General features: G+C 37.5%; 1 protein-coding gene and 1 pseudogene across 1 annotated transcript; both read right to left on the bottom strand.

The window, feature by feature from the left end:
* Nucleotides 1-639: 639 nt before the first annotated feature.
* LOC133756908 (tudor and KH domain-containing protein-like) lies at nucleotides 640-2,258 on the bottom strand (annotated as a pseudogene).
* Nucleotides 2,259-14,211: 11,953 nt separating this feature from the next.
* LOC133756907 (small ribosomal subunit protein uS15-like) lies at nucleotides 14,212-14,680 on the bottom strand. Its single transcript, XM_062187523.1, has one exon. It carries the CDS (start codon nucleotides 14,678-14,680, stop codon nucleotides 14,234-14,236), a length of 447 nt encoding a protein of 148 aa, XP_062043507.1. The 3' UTR covers nucleotides 14,212-14,233.
* Between the last annotated feature and the right edge of the window lie 6,549 nt (nucleotides 14,681-21,229).

The raw sequence follows: 21,229 nt of genomic DNA, 5'->3' as shown, positions 1-21,229 counted from the left end.
ATACATATAGATATTACACTAGCAATTTATCATATTTCCTGAGTTTCCTCTCCTTTCTTTATTTTAACTAAACTAAATTTTGAAGAGAAATAACTGGACCACTCTTTCAAAGCCCCATTTCTAATAACATCAGCAACTGAGGCTTGGAGGCAGCATTCTCTTACTTCCTGAAACTTTTTCATGTATTCATGTTGCTTTTGTCTTCTGACTCAACTGCAGTATTTGAGTCCCCAGTTTTGAGTTCACTTAAATACTTCCTTTAACCAGAGTCACCTGATGAGGTGAATCAGGAATCTGCAGAATCATCACTTCTAATAACCAAACCTTGGCTGTTTCCCAACTTCAAAAAGGAAACAACCTAGCAGTAATGTGCATTATAGCTGGCAGAGGGACATAGCCTGACACTGAAGAGCCTGGTAGCAACACATTCATATTCACTGAGGGGGTGAAGAGGGGAGGAGGTATATTTGTATCCTTCCCCACACTATTTCTGGTGGTCCAATGGAAAGAGAAAATTAATTTGGTCCACAAAAAGACCATTTGTCCAATTAAGGAAGGCTGCCTGGATCTTTTTATAATAGACTTCTATTTCACCAGGAACCAAATCAAAGCTAAGCTGATGGCTGAGCCAATTGAAACTCAGACTTCATCTTCAAGTTTACCTTCACCAAACAGACAGGCAATCTCTGATAAGTTGAGGCAGAACAGAATATTGCCATCTCTCCAATGCTCTTGTTGGTCTCCATGAGCATGCCTCTTAGAGGGGCATCTGCTTCCAGGGTCCCATCCTTCAACATTTCTGAACAACTCTGATCTTTTCTGCATCATCAGGAAGTTCAATTGCAGATCCTTTCCAAACAAATGCTAGCCCAATAGCAAGTTTTTCCCATTGCTAGTCTCTTAAAGGTAGCTCTCTGGCCAAGCTGAGATTCCTGTCTGTTTATAGCCAGAGATCTTGGTCACCAGGAGCTTTCATTCAGATAAGTGAATGAGTTTGTCAAGCTCATCCGAAGCTCCTTTGTCCCATTATTCACCAGAGGGGACAATCTGTGCCAGATCATATCCTACTGTTTGGAATGGAATACTCAGGAAGTCATTTTTGAGAGCCCTGAGATCCCTCAGTTGACAGCTACCATAATTTCCTAAGTTCTCATTCTCCAAAGTACAAGATTCTGGGCTCAATGCCAGGAACCATGTTTTAGGTAAATGTGCTGTTACAATGTCTCCCACACACAGAGTCATGTCCTCAGGCCCACTGTTCTCATAGGGCTGGGTCATCTCATTGATACCCATATAAAACTGCAGGCTAAGGGAGCCAATGATTTGGATCCAGTAGTGGTGGGTCTATTCAGATGCAGAGAAATAGACTTCCAGGTACTCATAAGCATGGAAACTGAAGTCAGAACAGGAGATTTCAAACATGGACATCTCTGGACTGACCTGGACTCCAGACTTCTGAAAACTGCCATCATTATATTTCTCCCAGCTATCCCCTTTTGACCCTACGATAACCATGTCATCACTTCCTTTGTGGGGAGAAACCGCCAGGAGCACTGCTTGCTCCATGCTAGAATTGTTGCTATTCCACAAACTGACTCTCCACCTCTTCCTGTCTCTGTTACTTCCTCCCTTTTCACACTGATTGGCTGATTTCATGGGACTCTGGTTTCTTTAGAATAGACAATCCTCTTTCTAAGTTCTTTATCTTAATTTTTCTCTGGCTGGTTGCTGGCACTTCCCTCTGTGTTCCTGAGATTTTTATGTCTTGATAGTATTAACATCTCCTCTGATTCTTTGCCACAGTTAATTTTAGCTCCAGAGGCCTTCCAGACAGAACGAATGGTCTTGCCACCTCTCCCTATGACTCTGGCCACAGATCACTTGGGAACTGACAGCTGCTTAGGCATTGGGGTATTTTCTGTCAGAAACTTGTGGACTTTGGCCTTCACACCTGAAGAGGAAAACCACTGGTAAGCATCACTCGTTCATTGCTTACATCCTCTGTGTTCACATTGATCAGAGTACCTGTCTGTTTAGTATTGGCTCTTGCTTGCCAGTGATGAGCTTCATAGCCTCCTGGGGAACCTGTGTCTCAATCTCAATGTTATTCTCCCCAACAAATGTCAGCCGCTCTTCTCTGCTTTCTCTATACCTGTGGTAAAGGATGTAGGCAATTGCTGCTCTGACTGGGATCCCAAAGCCCAGGGCTATTTTCTGAATTCTGGACTGGTTGTACAGGACGTCCTTTCAGTGGGCATTTTCTGATGTACTCTGATTTACATTCTGACCTTGCCACAGTATCTCTCGTAGCTATTTTCCTCTTCTCTGAAAGACCTTCTCTTAGCTTCCCTGACGCTACACTCTCCTGGGTTTCCGCCTTCATTTCAGACTGCTCTTTCAGTCCCAGTTGCTAGTTCCTTCTTATCTTTCTAACCTCTGAATACTGGAGTGTCCAGGGATCTGTCCTTTATCCTCTGCTAGACCTTTTAAGTAACTTACTATACATAGGAATTTTTACAGCAGTGCCGTCACAAACATGAGTAATGCAATAACATTGCAAATTATGATGTCACTAGGCAATAGGAATGTTTTAGCTCCTTTATAATCTTATGTGACCACCATAAACTATGTGATCCTACCTTGACAGAAGCATAATTATATGGTGTATAACTGTAGTCAATTCCCCCAAGAGTTCAAAGATCTATGTGTATGAGAGAAAAATGAACAAATGTTGTTAATTCATTATAAGTATAAAATTCCCCCAGTATCCACAGGGGACTAGTACCAAGATCCCACAGATATCAAAATCTGAAGTTTCTCAAGTCCCTGGTATCAGATGGTATGGTATTTGCATATTACCTATATGCATCCTCTCATGTACTTTAAAACATCTTAGATCACTAACAATATTAAAACAAGGAGCTGGCATTGTGGCACCACATGTTAAACTGCCACTGGCATCCCTTATGAGTTATTGGTTTGAGCCTTAGCTGCTTTACTTCAGGTCTTGCTGAAAATAACACCTGGGAAGTCAACAGAGGATGGTCCCAGGACTTAGGCCCCTGAAAAACATACGGGAGACCCAAATGGTGTACCTGGCTCCTGGTTTTGGCCTAGTCCAGACCACGCTCTTGCGGCTTTTTTGGAGTTGAATCAACAGATGGAAGATTCTCTCTCTCTCTCTCTCTCTCTCTCTCTCTTTCTCTCTCTCTCTCTCTCTCTCTCTCTCTCCTCTGTGTATGTGTGTGTGTCACTCTTTCAAATAAATATTTAAAAATATTTCATACAATGTAAATTCTATATAGATAGTTGTTATGTTATTTAAAGAGTAATGACAAGAAAAAATTCTGTACATGTTTTGTACAGACCAATCTATTTTCAAATACATTTGACCAGCTAATAGTTGAATCTGCAGAACTCTTAGATGTGAGGGTTGACCATACTGCATAACATAGATGAGGTATGTTATGTCACGGTGACATATAATGGTCAATTTTGTGTTATTCCCTTCTTATTAGCAAAATGAGGGCCATGTAGTTCCAAAATATCTTGCTAGTTTTTTACTTTTGTAGAACCACACTTTGTTATTCTCGTTACTCTTTAAAGACTTCCATTACTCCAGCATCCTTCATTTCTCTCATATATATCATTTAACGTGCTTGATTACTAAAGATAAAAATAATGCTCCAAAGAACTGCAAAACCTTTATTCTTTAGTTCCTGCTCTGAACCCTTAGCTTCCATTCCTATGCAGATTAGAGCTTTGCAATCTTAAAAGAAACCTGAAGGTAGAGTCAACTTCATGGACATTTGACCTGTGTAGTCACACAGGTAGCATTCTAAGAAAAGCTCTGAATTTGATTTAATGCTCTATTCTTGATTCCTTGAAATAACTAATAATTTTGATTATGAGGCCTACCATTTACTGGACACTTCCTCCCACAATTAAGTAGCCAGTCCTTTTGAGGACTTCTCCACTGATCCTGGAGTTAGGAAAATAAAACCAAGCTTCAATTTTTCCCTTGGAAGTGCGCAAGTTTTGCTAACTCTTTATTTTAAAATATTGTTTTATTTATTTGAAAAACAGGGAGCAAGAGGAAGAGACAGAGAGAAAGTGATCTTCCATCTACTCATTCACTCCCCTAAAAGCCACAGCGGTTGGGACTGGACCAAGAATAAGCCAGGAGCCAAGAACTACATCTGAGTCCCCCAGTGGGTGGCAGGAGTCCAAGTACTTGGGCCATCGTCTCAGGCACATTAGTGGGGAGCTGGTTCAGAAGCAGAGAAGCCAAGATTCAAACCAGTACTCCAATATGGGGTATAGTGTCACAGGTGGCTGCTTAACTGCTATACCACAACACCAGCCCTCTCTAACTCACACCGAAGCCCTACAGACTTTCTGAAGAATTAAGGTTTTTAAAATGCTCTAAAAGATGAAACCTCCTACCCTTCACCCAAAAATTTTATTCAGAAACAAATCTGTATGAAATATGGCCCCTGAATACCTCAATAACAAAAATCATTTTTTTTTTTTTCATAATGCCTCCATGCTTGCTCAAAAAGAGGACCCATTTGGTCATTTGCTCTCTATCAAACCATGAAGAAAGGAGAGATTAAAGAAAGCATCATGGCCTTCGATATCCTGAGGTGGGTTACTTTAATACCTCATGGTGATCTTTTATTCTCTACAAGATTCTTATATCTATCCAGAGGTGAGAAAAATGGGTAGTTGATTTAGAAAAGTCTATCAAAATTGTGAATCAAATTTTGTCTAATGATAGTTATTTCCTCTAAAAATATATGTAATATTTTTAAAAGAAAGTAATGGTAATGAAAATTGAATGTTTTATTTATTGGTGATTGATTAGAAGATAGCAGTTTTAATAAAGCAAAAATGATATGTGATGTTAATTTTTTTAAACTGTAGCAATTATATTTGCTGAAAAAATTTAATGTTTATTTTGATATATTTATAAAAACTTGGAATTACTAGCCACTGTGATTTTCTTTTATTTTTAATATTTATTTATTTGAAAGGCAGAGTTACAGAGAGGCAGAGGTAGAGAGAGAGGTCTTCCATCTGCTTACCACTCCCCAGATGGTCACAACGGCCAGAGCTGGGACAATCCAAAGCCAGGACCAGGAGCTTCTTCTTTCAGGTCTCCCATGCTTGTGTAGGGGTCAAAGGACTTGGGCCGTCTTCCACTGCTTTTCTCAGGCCATAGCAGAGAGCTGGATTGTCAGTGGAGCAGCTGGGTCTCCAACCAGTGCTCATGAGGGATGCTGGCACTGCAGGGGGCAGCTTTACCTGCTACACCACAGTGCCGGTCCCATGATTTTCTTCAAAATGAGTGATTTTTTGTTAACTGTGTCTTTGGAGCTCAGCCTAGCCACAGCAGCCGTTTAAACTAGTAGATGGAAGATTCTCTCTCTCTCTCTCTCTTTCTATCTCTATCTCTATCTCTATGTCTCAATCTCTCTCCCTCTTTGACTTCCCTTCACTCTGCCTTTCAAATAAATAAATCTTTTTAACAAATCCATGCAAGTAAATACCTGGTTTGCTTTTCTTTCCCTGTTTGCTTGTTTCGACTTGTATGTTTAAAGTTGAGATTTGGTTGCTTTTGCAGATAGTAAAAAAAAAAAAAAAAAAAAAAAAGTGACCATTTGGAGAGTGAGCCATTGTGGCCATTTGGGGAGTGAACATGAAGATGGAGGATCTTTCTATCTGTCCCTTCTCCTCTCTGTCTGTAACTCTGTCTCTAAAACAAATAAATAAAATCTTAAAAAAGAAAATTAAAACAGAGAGTTAGCATCTGATAATGGAATTAGAAAGAGACAAAATTGAAATTAGCACTGTGTGTAATTTTTTAAAAAATTTGTATACAGCATGATTTACAGATTCAATGTAATCCCAATCAAAATACCAAGGAAATTCTTCACAGATCTAGGAAAAGCTATAGTAAAATTCATAGGAAACCTGAGAGACTCTGAATAGTCAAAACAATCTTGGAAAAAAAAAAAAAGCAAAGCCAGGGGCCGGCACTATGGTGTGATGGGTTAAAGCCCTGGCCTGAAGTGCTAGCATCCCATATGGGCACTGGTTCAAGACCCGGCTGCTCCTCTTCTAATCCAGCTCTCTGCATTGGCCTGGGAAAGCAGTAGAAGATTGCACCCACATGGGAGACCTGGAGGAAGCTCCTGGCTCCTGGCTTCATATCAGCACAGCTCCAGCTTTTGCAGCCATCTGGAGAATGAACCAGAGGATGGAAGACCTCTCTCTTTGTGTAACTCTGTCTTCTAAATAAATAAAATAAATCTTTAAAAAACAACAACAACAACAACAAAAGCAAAGCCAGAGGCAACACAATACCACATTTCAAGACATTCTACAAGGCCTGTTTCTGGCACAAAAATAGACATGATAGAATTGTTGGCCAATGGAACAGAGTGCAAACCCCAGAGAATAATCCAACTAATCTTTGACAAACAAGCTAAAATCACTCTATGGAGAAAGGAAAGTCTCTTCATAACATGCCGCTGGGAAAATTGAATCTCTGCATCCAGAACTGTGAAACAAGATCCCTATCTTACACCCTACACAAAAAATCAATTTATAATCATAGTTCAAGGATCTAAGCCTAATACCTGAAATCATCAAATTACTGGAGGAAACCATAAGAGAAACTCTACAAGACATTGGCCTAGTCAAAGACTTCTTGGATGGGCTGGCGCCATGGCTCACTTGGTTAATCCTCCGTCTGCAGTGCCGGCATCCCATATGGGCTCCGGGTTTTAGTCCTGGTTGCTCCTCTTCCAGTCCAGCTCTCTGCTGTGGCCCGGGAGTGCAGTGGAGGATGGCCCAAGTGCTTGGGCCCCTGTACCCGCATGGGAGACCAGGAGTAAGCACCCAGCTCCTGGCTTTGGATCAGCGTAGCTCCGGCTGTAGCTGCCATTTGGGGGGTGAACAAACGGAAGGAAGACCTTTCTCTCTGTCTTTCTCTCACTATCTATAAAATCTGTCCAATAAAAAAAATTAAAAAGACTTCTTGGATAAGACTTTAGATGCAAAATTATTAAAGACAAAAGAAGAAAAATAGGATTACATCAAGCTAAGAAGCTTCTGAAGAGCAAAGGAAGCACTTAAAGTGAAGAGGCAACTGACAGATTGGGAGAAAATATTTGCAAACTGTGCTTCTGATAAAGGGTTAATATCCAACAAAGATAAGGAGCTCAAGAAACTCAAAAACAACAAACCAGTTAATAAATGGGCAAATGACATGAACAGACTTTTTTCAAGGGAGGAAATCAAGTTAACAATAGAATCATGAAAAAAATGCTCAGGATCACTAGTCAACAAGGAAATGCAAATAAAAACCACAGTGAGTTTTTACCTCACCCCAGTTACAATGAGGATATGGAGAAAAAGGTACATACAAAATCCCTAAAGTAGGTGTGGTCTTTCACTGAGAAATATGAAAAGGCCCAGTGTGGTCGGAGAAGCATCACAAGGGAGGATGAGCATGACTGATTGAGCATCACAAGGTGCTATTAGTAGAAAAAAAAATATTTCTGGAGAGTAGTGGGTGAGTTAAAAGACAGCTCAGAACTAATGTTGAGAACCATGCTCACACATTTTGTGTTCTCCTTTCAAGTTTATCTCTGCCGAAAGGTACTATGGAAGTAGTGCAATCATGTGGATAAATAACCAGAATATATAAATATACAATGCAAGATAGAGGAGAGTTTGAAATTGGAAGTCAGCATGTGGAGGTTATATCTAAACCTTCCCCAAGCAGAAAAGAAGTGCTAATTACCCTTAGTTGATCATTACTCAATATGTAGATGAGTCAAAACATCACCTTATGCCTCATAATAAGTATAAATATTTTGTGTTGATCAAACCATTTTTAGAAAGAGAAGGTTCTTTGTACCATAAAAATAATAAATTTGCTAAGGACAATATAACTTGAATAAATAATATGATCTCACCCTACACAAACAGTTCAATACTTGTCAATCACATATACAAGTTTATCATTTGTTATGTAAACTCAGTTTTTAAAAAAAGTCTGCTTTTGTTTGAGTACAATGAAATGAACATAGGTCACTTTATTTTTGTGTACTTTGGAAGAAACAATAAACTTCTAGAATACATGTTAATAATCCAAAGAAGGCTAGCTTATTCTCACTCCATGAGTATTTTAAAGACAATTATTATCTTTAAGAAGTAGACAACTGCAGTTAATCCATAGGCTTCACATTAAAGGCAAACAAGATGTTATCTTGAAAGGCAGGCTAGACGGATTCGCAGTCACAAGAATTGGCTTATATTAAGTCATCCATAACCTTTGGACCCCAATGAATGATTAAAGCAAACATAAAAAGGTCACATATCAAAGTACAAGGAACCACAATGAGCTCTAATGACTTCCAGATAATGGATTTCTTTATTCCTTGAGTCTTAATTGGAAGAGAACTTCACATTTGGCCAAGATCTACAAGCTTTAAGAGATAATGAAGCAGGAGGCTAAAGCAGCCATCAGCTGACCTTTGAGAGAAGGAAGGCACATGCATGGAAAGATTAGGGAATACTTACCATGGATTTGCATTGTTCTGAGACACAGATGGTGCTATTGTCTGGAGCTGAAAGGAAGCCCAAAGAATAACAAAGTATCAGTTGTTACAAACCCGAGATTATAGTGAGGAACTAAAGCTTTCTTCTTACTGGTTTTAGAAGTGCAGCTCAAAACTCAACACATAGGCATAAAAGAATAAAACTGGAAGAATACTTTTCTTCCTTCTATCTCATTCACTTACTAACCCAATAATGTCATTTTCCAAGAACTAATGTATTTATTTCTTTTCCTGCGTTTTTCTTTTGCTATTACCTCATTGGGAGTATGAATCAACCTCATATTCACTCTAATCTTTCAATTTTGTTCAAAGTTCAGTTCACATTGTATCACATTCATTAACCCCATCTGACTAATCTTAACCACCTTTTTTCATAGTTATGTACTTTTTCAGAAGGTATTCACTTTTCATACAATCAATATACATACAGGAAAAGTATAAGGACCACTCATGAAAACATTTTGGCCTGGCAATCAAGAAAATAATCTAGAAGTGAGATGGACATATAAATTGAAAGCCATAATCCAAAAAATACTGAAAAGGAGAAATATGCTAAATGAAATTGAGAACAAGGAAAGCATTCAAATTGGCCTACATGAACTAGGGAAGACCATCATGAAAAAATGGAATTAAACTGAATTACAAATATTTAGCACACTCTTGGAAGAACAAAATTAAGGAAAGATAATGACCCAGGAAGCAGGTGTGAAAGGAAGGAGGTAAGGACTATACAAGAAACGTGGTAAGAAGGAGCCAAATTACAAAGCAATTGTACGTTCTAAAAAGGAGATTACTTATTCTCAAGGAAAATATTCAAAATACTACACAATCAGTGCAACATAGATATTTATTCTTAGAAAATGTTCAAATCATAGCACCTGAGCTTGTTCCAAGATGGAACTGGTATACCATGCATAGATTTATTTCTTTCCTGATTTTGGAAAAGTTCAAGGGAGTCCTGAGGGTAAGGGCCAAACTAGTTCTGCAGTAGGGGAAGGAGAGCAGTAAGGGGTGAGAGTAGTGGTAATTTGTCAACTAATATTTCTAAGACCTGTTTATAAAGTGAATATTAATGATAAAAGAACAAAGATGTTATTTAACAAGTGTGCAGCAGGTAAAGGAAGGTAATAGACATGAGACACAAGGGACCCAAACAGGAGAAAAGAGGAATATAGAGTTTCCCTGGATGAAAAAGGATAATGCTCTCTTATTCCTAAGACGGTCTCAGAACTTCAAATGACATTAAGGAGACCCCTGGGATCTCATAGTTATTGTAGAATATAGCTCTTTGTGTAACCCTGGGATTCCCTTCAGAATGATTAGAAATTAGTTGGACTAATATATACAAGCGGATGAATCTCAAACACACCACCTTGAGTAGATACTACAATACCATGCAATTCCATTTATATGAATTTAATCTTCAGATACAGAATACAATCAACACCACTTGTCTGGATCGGGAGTGAAGAAGGGAGCTTCCTGCAAAGAGGCATGAGGGAAAAATTAAGGGCAATGCAAATATTTTTTATTTTTATTGTGCTGGAATCACCAAACACATCTCAAACCTCATAGAACTGCCCAAGTAAATTTGGATCATTCTATCATGCATACATTTTACCTCAATACAATTGATTAAAAAAAAAAAGAAGTTAGTTGGATCTAAGAAGGATAAGATGGAGGTAAAAAGTCTTAACAGAAATGGCAGAATCAGGGACCTGTGCTATGGCGCAGTAGGTTAATCCTCTGCCTGAGGCGCTGGAATCCCATGTGGGCGCTGGTTGTAGTCCTGGCTTCCCCTCTTCGAATCCAGCTCTCTGCTATGGCCTGGGAAAGCAGTGGAAGACAGCCCAAGTCCTTGGGCCCCTGCACCCATATGGGAGACCAGGAAGAAGCACCTGGCTCCTGGCCTCCGATCAGCGCAGCTCCAGCTCCAGCCGTTGTGGCCATCTAGGGAGTGAATCAATGGAAGGAAGACCTTTCTATCTCTCCCTCTCACTGTCTGTAACTCTACCTCTCAAATAAATAAACAAAATCTTAAAAAAAAAAAAGAAAGAAATGGCAGAATCAAAACATCATCTCTCCTTAAAATTCTACAAAATGTGAGTATTACCCCTTGATAAAATAAGAGTATTACTCACTATAACATTTTTCTCTTATACCTCACTTTTTCTTTAAGGAAAAAGTCAATTATCTGTAATTTTTACTTTGAATAGAATTGTTTCCTGCTCTGTAGCTTTTTCCAGAAATATCTACATTATCTAATTTGAAACTACATGTTTATAAAACACCTCCTTCCCAAAGTGTTTTCCTACTTTGACAACAACCTGCTGAACTAGTTAAACTATTCATATAGGTAAATGACTCAACTAGTCAGAATCAAAGGATAAGCATGTATGTAAGTCCAATATTTTGACCCACCCACTACCCAGTGTATCTTTGTCATCCATTCTACACTAATCCACTTCCAGTAATGTGATGAATGTCTTTCTGTTGTGTATGGTATTTCAACCAAATGGAATGTCCAGTCTCAAAAAGTTAATGGATGAGTTACTTTTGAGGCCTCTGGGCCTGTCAGAGTTCTCCTGAAATCTCATCATAGAAGAAATTCTTTTATATTAGGAATGTACAAGCATGAAGGGCTTTATAAATAGATGGCTATTATGGTCTAGGAATGGATTTATATGTATAATAGAAGTTCTTTTCTTTTTTTATATACTTTTTTTTTTTTGACAGGCAGAGTGGATAGTGAGAGAGAGAGAGAGAGAAAGGTCTTCCTTTTTTTTTTTCTTTTTCTTTTTTTTTTTTTAATTTTTAGACAGGCAGAGTGGACAGAGAGAGAGAGACAGAGAGAAAGGTCTTCCTTTGCCGTTGGTTCACCCTCCAATGGCCGCCGCGGTAGGCGCACTGCAGCCGGCGCACCGCGCTGATCCGATGGCAGGAGCCAGGTGCTTCTCCTGGTCTCCCATGGGGTGCAGGGCCCAAGCACTTGGGCCATCCTCCACTGCACTCCCTGGCCACAGCAGAGAGCTGGCCTGGAAGAGGGGCAACCGGGAGAGGATCGGTGCCCCGACCGGGACTAGAACCCGGTGTGCCGGCGCCGCAAGGCGGAGGATTAGCCTAGTGAGCCGCGGCGCCGGCAAGGTCTTCCTTTTTGCCGTTGGTTCACCCTCCAATGGCCGCTGCGGCCGGCGCATCTCGCTGATCCGAAGCCAGGAGCCAGCTGCTTCTCCCGGTCTCCCACGCGGGTGCAGGGCCCAAGCACTTGGGCCATCCTCCACTGCACTCCCGGGCCATAGCAGAGAGCTGTCCTGGAAGAGGAGCAACCAGGACAGAATCTGGTGCCCCAAACGGGACTAGAACCCGGTGTGCCGGCACCACAAGGCGGAGGATTAGCCTGTTAAGCCACGGCGCTGGCCAATAGAAGTTCTTTTCTAACGTCAATAAACTTCATATTTCTCCCAATAAAATGTCATGATGAAAACAATAGGAATATGGTAAAGAAACAGAAATATAGTTCAGCAACTAGAAGATAGCATTTGAATTGTGGCTTAAGTGATAGAAAGTGATGGAGATAAAGAAATGGAACAAGCTAAAAAGAAAATAATTTAATGAAATGTGTCTATAATTCATTTAAAGAAACAAGTTGGTTTTTCACATTTATTCTGTTTAAACAAACACATCAACTTGTGACATCAAGGCTGTCTATCTATCTATATCTATAGATATAGATAGATATACATAGATATATATATCTATAGATATAAATATATCTAATATAGATATGTCTATATTAATATAAATATATAATATGGCTATATAAATATCTATATCTATATGAGATATATATAGATATAAATATATCTATATCTATATATATATCTCATATAGATATAGATATCTATAGATATAGATATCATTGCTTCTCGGCCTTTTGGCTAAGATCAAGTTTACACTTAGTGAAATAAGCAGGTCCCAAAGAGACAAATATCATATGTTCTCTTTGATCTGTGGCAACTAAGATAGTACCTAAAAGATAATCTATAGGAGTGCAATTGACACTTTGAGATATGATGATTTTGAACAGCCTTTGTCTTGACTGCTGAGGAATAATATTTTGTTGTTGTTGTTTTTGTTTTGCTTTCTTTTTCTTCATACTATCAGTTGAACTCTATGAGTATAAAGTTAACTGAAAATAGTTATTATTTTGTAAAAAATGAGAACGGAAATAGGACAGGGAAGAGGAAAAAGAGTGGGAGAGTGAGTGAGAAGGAGGGTGAGATGTGAAGAATTACTTTATTCCTAAATTTGTATATATGAAATGTATATACTTTGTATTCCTTATATAAAATAAAATTAAATACATTAATAAAAAAGAAAAAAACAAAAAGAAAAAAAAAGTCTATCCTCATTCACATACACCACCCCTAATATTTGAAGGCTAGTAATACAATTGGTTAGTATTTTCAATATAATATTTAATATTTGAATTTTTGAGAACTAGGCATGTGTAATCAGGCTTCTGAAATGATGTACAGCCAAGCTTTTAAAGAAATATTCTAATTTGCTTGTATAACTCTCATGGCATATATAAAATACTACTGATTACTCCAACAATTTTAGTTTATGGAAATAAATTAGTATTTTGTACAAATACAGAATTTGAGAATGTAATTAACATGTTTCATGATAAAAAAAATCTTGAAATGTCTAATAAAGAAGCAAAGATGAGTAAGAACAGAAAGCAACCATTTTGAGTCTCATCATTAACACAAACAGTTCTTATCCCTTGTGAGATAAAATGTATTTTCATGGTCAGGTTAATGATATTATCCTTGTTGGATAACGTTTGATTTTATACTTGGCATGATAGAAGATTGCACTAATACAAGCAGCTGTACACATTGGTTGTCCATTTACAGTCAACTTCACACTTGAAAATATTGCCAAGATTCATAGGGAAACATTACCAAAAAATATTATTTGCAAGTGATTCATTCTCAATTGTTGTCTTTATTTTTTCATACTTTTCTCACATGCAACCACTGTTCTGTTTATGCTGTACTTATTTGTGAAGGTACATATGTTGTTATTGATTATGCTACTGATCTTTTATTGCTCAAAAAATTCTCAAATTTTTTTCATCCAGCAACAAAAGATTAATCCTCCTTTCTCATAGTTTTTCCAGCAACACTGAATAATCTCTGAGATGTACAGATATATGTGTATATGTCTAAGCAAAGACACAAATACCCTTCTCCCAGATATTTGAAGATAACACAGTAGATGGTATTAATCTCTATATATCTAACCATGTGTTTCACAACTAATTCCAGTGACCCTATATCCATATCTAGATTATGGACACATTTCCTATGCAAAGGGCAAAATTAATGAAGAAATTATTAAATTAATTATCATTTGTCATAAATCTGAACTTTGGTATTTATTGCACCTCAGATGCTGCAGTTCTTAAGATTTTATTTCCAGCACTGGTTTAGTGCTAATATTTTTAAGGTTTGAATTAGAATATTGGGTGTAAATAAAATTCTAATTTTTTGTTTGTTTGTTTGTTTTATTGCTTGAGCACATAAACAAATTTATGCCACCAGGGCAGAGGCTGTGGATGACTCGTATTTCCAATTGGGGGGGAGGACCCACTTGGTTTTGTAGTATCGAGCCAACCGGTGAATTCGGCTCTCTATCAGAATCAGGCGGAATTTGGCATCTTTGTCCTTTCTGTTCCTCTCCAGGTGCTTCCGAACAGCAACAGCTTTCTTAATTAAATGATAGAGATCCTCGGGAAGGTCAGGAGCGAGCCCTTTGGACTTCAGGATCCTCAAGATCTTATTGCCGGTCACGAAGCTCACCTGCGCCAAGCCGTGGGAGTCCCTCAGGATCACACCGATCTGCGAGGGAGTCAGGCCCTTTTTGGCCAGTTTGTAAATCTGCTCCTTCACGTCGTCGGACGTCAGCTTCAGCCAGGTGGGCACGCTGCGGTGATAGGGCAGAGCCGACTGGGACAGGCCCTTCCCGGGAGCGTGCATGCGAGCATAAAATTCTAATTTTGAAAATTTCTGAAATGATGGTGTTATGGATAATAACAAAAGAAGTAACATTGAAGCAATTTTAACCCATAAAATAATTTACTGAAGAAGGAAATTGAAATAGATTGATTTGTTACAATAAATAAATAATTATTTAATAGTGAGAATAGCCAAAAAGACAGGATTTTTTTCTATTAGCCTAAGATACTTTGTGAAAATGAACTGTGTATGGAATCACATTTTTTTCATCTCAATAGATCTATTATACAACACTTATCTAATATAAGCATTTATTCAGTAGACATTGTTTCTCTTCCAAGTATGTTTGTAAAGAAACTGGAAACAAAGAGTAACTTTAGCATTAGCAATAGACCCCTCCCTGGAGAAATTAAGATAGAAAACATAAGTTGTCTTCAAAGAGTACTTTATAGTTTGTGTGTCTGTGTGGGTGCAAACTGTTGACATCTTTACTTAGTATATAGTTGGTCTTCTGTATATAAAGATAATTTAAAACAAATCTTAATGAATAATGGGGTGGGAGAGGAAGTAGGAGGTGGGAAGGGAGTATAGGGAAAGGGTGGGTGTAGGGGGAAGAATCACTATATTCCTAAAGCTGTACCTATGAAATTTATATTTATTAAATAAAAGCTTTCTAAAAAAATGGTAATAGCAATCTTGAAATCTAAAGTACCATATAGAGAACATTTTCAAAAATTATTTTAAAGCAGTATCTAGGTCTGTAACTTATGATTAACTATAATTAAATAATATATCTGTTGAGAATGTACTGGTCTGTTATTGTATATTTTGGCCAAACAAATCAAGAAAAGTAAGTATAAACATGCAAATGAACAAATATTTCCAAATAAAGCACCACAAGGTGCAAGGTGTATGCTAGCTTGGCAGTCAGAAATGTCTCCCAGTGCTATAGTTGTGCTACATGTAATTTATTAATAAATTCCCCTTTGTTTATAAGAACTAAACATTTAATATTATTGCATTTTAGAGAGAAAGTGAATATGAAATAATTGGCCTACCCCAACTTCTTTTTTTAAGAAATATAAAGAAACCTGGAATAATTAAATACTTTCATAAATTATCAGATTTAAATGATCATAATTTTGTATATAGATCAATGTTATGTTGAATTGTTACAATAAGAAAATAAAAAAACAATTCCAGGAAAACTTAAAACAGGAGACCGACAAATTACAGATCACTTGCCATTATGTTCTGAAAGCCAATATGTACTTGTATTTAAGCAGATAAAAGAACAAATTATTCTGTAAAACAAAGCACATCAAATTGTTAATAATGTATTAGAGTTACATAAGAAAACATAGTGTTCTCCAGAATTTATGTAAATCATAAGCTTAACCTTAGTCTTAAAGAATTAACTCTGAAATTTGTGATGAGAATGATTTGGTCAAGAATTTTCAAACATGAATAAATTGTAAGATTTTATGAGCTCTAAAGAACAAACATAAAATAGTAATATTAGGCATATTAGTTTAGTTTTGGAACTCTTGCAAGAAATCAACAAATAGTGTCAGAATTGCAGTTGGACAACCAGCAATGAAATATGAGATTATTAGTATGACAAATGCTGTTTCAGACCTTGTTGACCAAGATTTACTTGCACAACGAGAATTTGCCAAAACAGGAAACAGGTGTAATATATATATACTGTTCTAACCTTTTCTTTCTTCACCTTCCTTCCTTCTTCCAACAGGTAAAACAAATACTTCACTCTGATCTGAGAACCAACGGTAAGCTATAATTCTCTTATTTTAAAATGAGCATTTTATTATGCTAATATCTTTATAACTTAACAGTGGTACAATGATATATTTAGTAAATTTATGTGGATTTTCAAAACTCTATTGATAATTTTATGGAGAGTAATTATCTTAATATCTTTTTAAGCTAAAAGGGCAACATATAAATAGCCACATTACATATAAATAGCTATTACAGAAGTGCTTAATCTCATTTAATACTTAAAATTTTTGTCTATTTTAAAATAAGTAATATAGTGAATTCCTATGTTTATGTCTTTTGGAAATAATTAAAATAGAACTATCTTTAACAGAAAAATGGAAAAAAAATTGGTTATATTTGTATGCTTTTTTTTCTATCACCAATTTTTTAAAAGATTTATTTATTTATTTATTTGAAAGTCAGAGCTACATAGAGAGAGAGGTCTTCCATCTGCTGGTTCATTCCCCAGATGGCCACAACAGCAGGAGCTGTGCCAATCCAAAGGCAGGAGCCAGGGGCTTCCTCCGGGTCTCCCACGTGGGTGCAGGGGCCCAAGGACTTGGGCCATCTTCTACTGCTTTTCCAGGCCATAGCAGAGAGCTGGATGGGAAGTAGAGCAGCCAGGCCTTGAACTGGTGCCCATATGGGATGCTGGCACTGCAGGCAGCGGCTTTACCCACTATGCCACAATGCCGGCCCCTCTATCAGTAATTTTTAATAATATTAACACATATAGCTATGTGTTAACACAAACATTCTTAAAAAAAGATTAGGAGTCATTACTAACAGTTTTTAATTGGCCAAAATAAAATTCCAGCACTCACTTTGACATGAAACATATTTTATTAAGAGCATAGCATAAAAGATAATTTAACTTATGGAATGCACTCAAGTAAAAACATAAAATCTTTTAGATAAACTCAGGCAGTTATATTTATGTAGATAATTTAAATATTATATACTGTGCATATTTTATTTAAGGAAGCAATTTCCACATAGAACTGTTTATTTGGAAAAAGGAGTATGGAGAATCAGAAATTAGGAGACCAGAGAAATACCTAATGATGACATGAAAGTAACTTTCACTAGAGGGAAGATTTTACTTACAAAGAGTATTTTATTAATGCGTTTCTCCTCTGTGGCTAAATGCCAACTACTCGAGATACTTAACTCTACTGCCAGAGAAAATCCAGTGTTACCTCTTCTAGTGGTTAAACTAAATCCTAGAATTCCTGCCTGCCTGTATGACTAACTCTCTGAAGGTGGATCAAAAAAAAAAAAAAAATTAAGTTGATAACAAGTTTAAAGCCTCTATAATAGCATGTTGTGATGAGAATTGCAGTCCCAGAATAAGATCAGATTTGCAACAGGCAGGGGTAAATTGGGAAGAAGAGTGTCAGAATTCTCACATAATGTAAATCATACACAGGTAAGAAGTCCAGTGACATTGTATAGCACTTTTTAAATAAAGGAGAGGGAATTAATTCTAGGCGGAAAAAGGTGCTTTTCAGGAATTGCAATACAGCTAGTCTTATTCAGATGTCTACATAGGCTTCCTACGTGATGATGTCTAGCAGTTTCGCAAACTTGTATGTTGGCATAGGCATCATTCTGTCTTATAGGTGCATGGTGAGACGAAAGAAAGTTACTAATATGAAGATTAAATGTTACATTTTAAGTTATAAAAGCTGCATCAAATAATTTTCCAATCTGTGACTAGTTTGTGCATGTCTCTATACCTATGCTGTATATATCACACACATGTTAATGCTTTTAATTACATCTTTGCAGGTCTGTGTAAAAACATTTCTGTTGTTCCTTAAAACAACAGTGACATCAAAGAGTCTGGATTTTTTCTTTCTGTTCTACTTCTTGCAGGTTTACACTATTTTATTATTAAATCTCTGATCTAGTACTGCCCTTCTGCAAATGTAAATATTGAATCACATCATCTAATACTTAGGTTTTTATGAGTTTGAAATGAAACTCATAAAACATGACACAGTGTCTAGTACAAAACACATGGTCAACACATTTATGACATTATTATGTGTAGCTCACCTAAGGCAAAAGGGTACAGCATTGAAAGGTTGTGTGTAACTTATTTCACTTACTTATAAATTTACTCCATCTACATCCAGCTTTCTAGGCAATGCTTAAAAAGGATCGACTTTTATTTCTGCCATTCATTTCGCCAGTTTCCCAACACCACATATTAAATTATCTTTTCTTTCTCTAATACTTTTTTTAAAAGATTTATTTATTTATTTGAGAGGCAGAGTTACAGGGTGGGGAGCAGGGAGAAAGAGAGAGGGGTCTTTCATTTGCTAATTCACTCCACAAATGGCTGCAATGACCAGAGCTGGGACTATTGAAAACAGGGAGCCAAGAGCTTCTACCAGGTTTCCCACTTGAGTGCAGGGGTCCAAGCACTTGGACCATTTTCCACTACTTTCTCAAGCTATCAGCAGTGAGCTGGATCAGAAATGGAGCAGCCAGGACTTGAACCAGTGCCCAAATGGGATGCCAGAGCTGTGGAGTACCAGCCCCTCTCTAATATCTTTTAATTGAACCATGTTTGGTCTATCACTTAAACTTTCTGTTTACCTCAATCAGTCCATTTGCCTGATCCTACAATATTATCAAATTATCAAAGCTTTAAAGTCCATTTTAATAGCCAAAATAGAAAGATATCCCTATTAATTCTTGTCTTAAAAATTGGACCCATCAGAATATTTACCGAGATTGTAAATAATAAACTAATTAAAAATTCACCTTGATAACTTTGTTATCTTAATAAATACTACTTAAAAGCATTGAAAAAACTCAACTTATTCAAATATCCTATTTGTTCTTTGCTGGAATTTTAAAGCTTGCTCCCAGCTGTTGTGGTCATTAGCAGAGTGAACTAGGGGATGGAAGCCCTCTCTCTCTATTTGTCCCCACCTTTCTCTATATCTCTGCCATTGAAATAAATAAAAATAAATGTATAAACATTTTCTAAAATAGTAAAATCATAAAATTGCAGAGATAATATCTTATCACATAAAAAATGAACTCATTCTCCTTTGTTTACTCTCTCTTTTGTTCTTTGCCTGCCTGACATTTTTTAGCTTTGTGGCAGAAAGGTAAGTGGTAAGATTCTATGCTTGTCCTCCAGTAGGTTCATAATGGATGCATTCCCAGCTCTGACAGCACCCCAACTTCATCAATACCATTATGCAATAAAATGTTCTCTGTCGCCTATCTTAAAGTTGGTCCAAGATAACTATTTGATGCTTTTGTTTTGTTACATCAATGAGGAAAAAGACTGCATTGAGAGCTGGAAACTGGATGGTAGCTGGAAGTAAAGCCCCTCTCTCAGTGCCTTCCTGAACATATCTGCAAGAATATATATTGACAGCTCCAGAAGATTTCAAATGAGTACACGTTGCCAACCTTGAATCTCACTCAAACATAACCTAAGCTTCAAATATCAAATATTAGAATGTGTACTAGTTTGGCTAATCTACTAAATAAGTTATTGGAGACTGGGTAACCTGAGCAACACAAATTTATTTTCTCACAGTATTCTGAGCTAGAAATCTGAAATCATGACACCAGCATTTGTGGTTTCTGGTGAGGACTCTCTTCCTGGTTTACAAATAGTCTCATCCTACTTGCTGTTGTGTCCTCACTTCCTCACTTCGCTTCTTTGTGCATATGTAGAGGGAGATGAGGTGATAGAGATGAAAGATATAGACATACACAAAGAAATAGACATAGACAGATATGCAGATGGAGATGAAAACAGAGAGAAGAGAGAGAGGAATATGTTCTGATGTCTCTTCTAAGAACATTAATCCTATTGATTCAGAGCCCCATTCTTATGACTTCACTGCATTTTACTGCTTCTTCTGAGGCTCCATCTCCAAGTATCACCACATTGAAGGTTAAGGAATCAACATGTGAATTGGGGGGAGGGGAGAGAGGAGTGGAGGGCAGAAATATTTAATTTATAAGAGAATATTAATAATCTACCACGTGCTCTTTGATGTTCTGTTTTCATTATTTTTAAGTTTTTATTTATTTTATTTGAAGGTGACATACACAGACACAGAAAGAGATCTTTCTTGTGCTGATTCTCTTCCCATATATCCACAAAAACAAAATCTGGGGTAGGCTAAATCCAGGAGACTGCAACTCAATCTAGGTCTATCATGTGGGTGGCAGGGACCGAAGTACATGAGCAAGAAGCTGGATTAGAAGCAGAGCATATGGAAATCAAACCAGGCACCACTATATGGGGTGTAGTTATCCCAAGCAGCAACAGAACTACTGAACTACAAGGTCCCTGACCTTGTAGTTTTTTAACTTATTTTTTTTAATTATTTTATTTATTTGAAAGACAGTTACAGAGAGAAGTAGAGAGAGAGAGAGAGAGAGAGAAGTCTTCCACTGCTGGTTCACTCCCCAAATGGCCACAACAGCCGGAGCTGGGCTGATCTGAAGCCAGGAGTCAGGAGCTTCCTCTGGGTCTCCCATGTGGGCGCAGGGGCCCAAGGACTTGTGCCATCTTCTACTGCTTTTCCAGGCCGTAGCAGAGAGCTGGATCAGAAGAGGAGCAGCCAAGACTAGAACCGGCGCCCATATGGGATGCTGGCGCTTCAGACCAGGGCTTTAACCCACTGCACCACAGCGCTGGCCCCTTTACTTAAATTTTAACAGACATTTTTCTTGTTACTAAAGCACCATGGAATCATAGGAATTTTTACCTATAACATACCTCAATGGGATACAGTCTAGTCT

Source organism: Lepus europaeus, chromosome 3 (genome assembly GCF_033115175.1).
Source record: "Lepus europaeus isolate LE1 chromosome 3, mLepTim1.pri, whole genome shotgun sequence".
Lineage (NCBI taxonomy): Eukaryota > Metazoa > Chordata > Mammalia > Lagomorpha > Leporidae > Lepus > Lepus europaeus.
The sequence above is the reverse complement of the archived record's forward strand: the minus strand, read 5'-3'. Positions and strand labels throughout refer to the sequence as shown.

Coding starts and splice junctions, on each gene's coding strand:
- LOC133756907 (XM_062187523.1), bottom strand. CDS start 14,680: ATGCACGCTCCCGGGAAGGGCCTGTCCCAGTCGGCTCTGCCCTATCAC.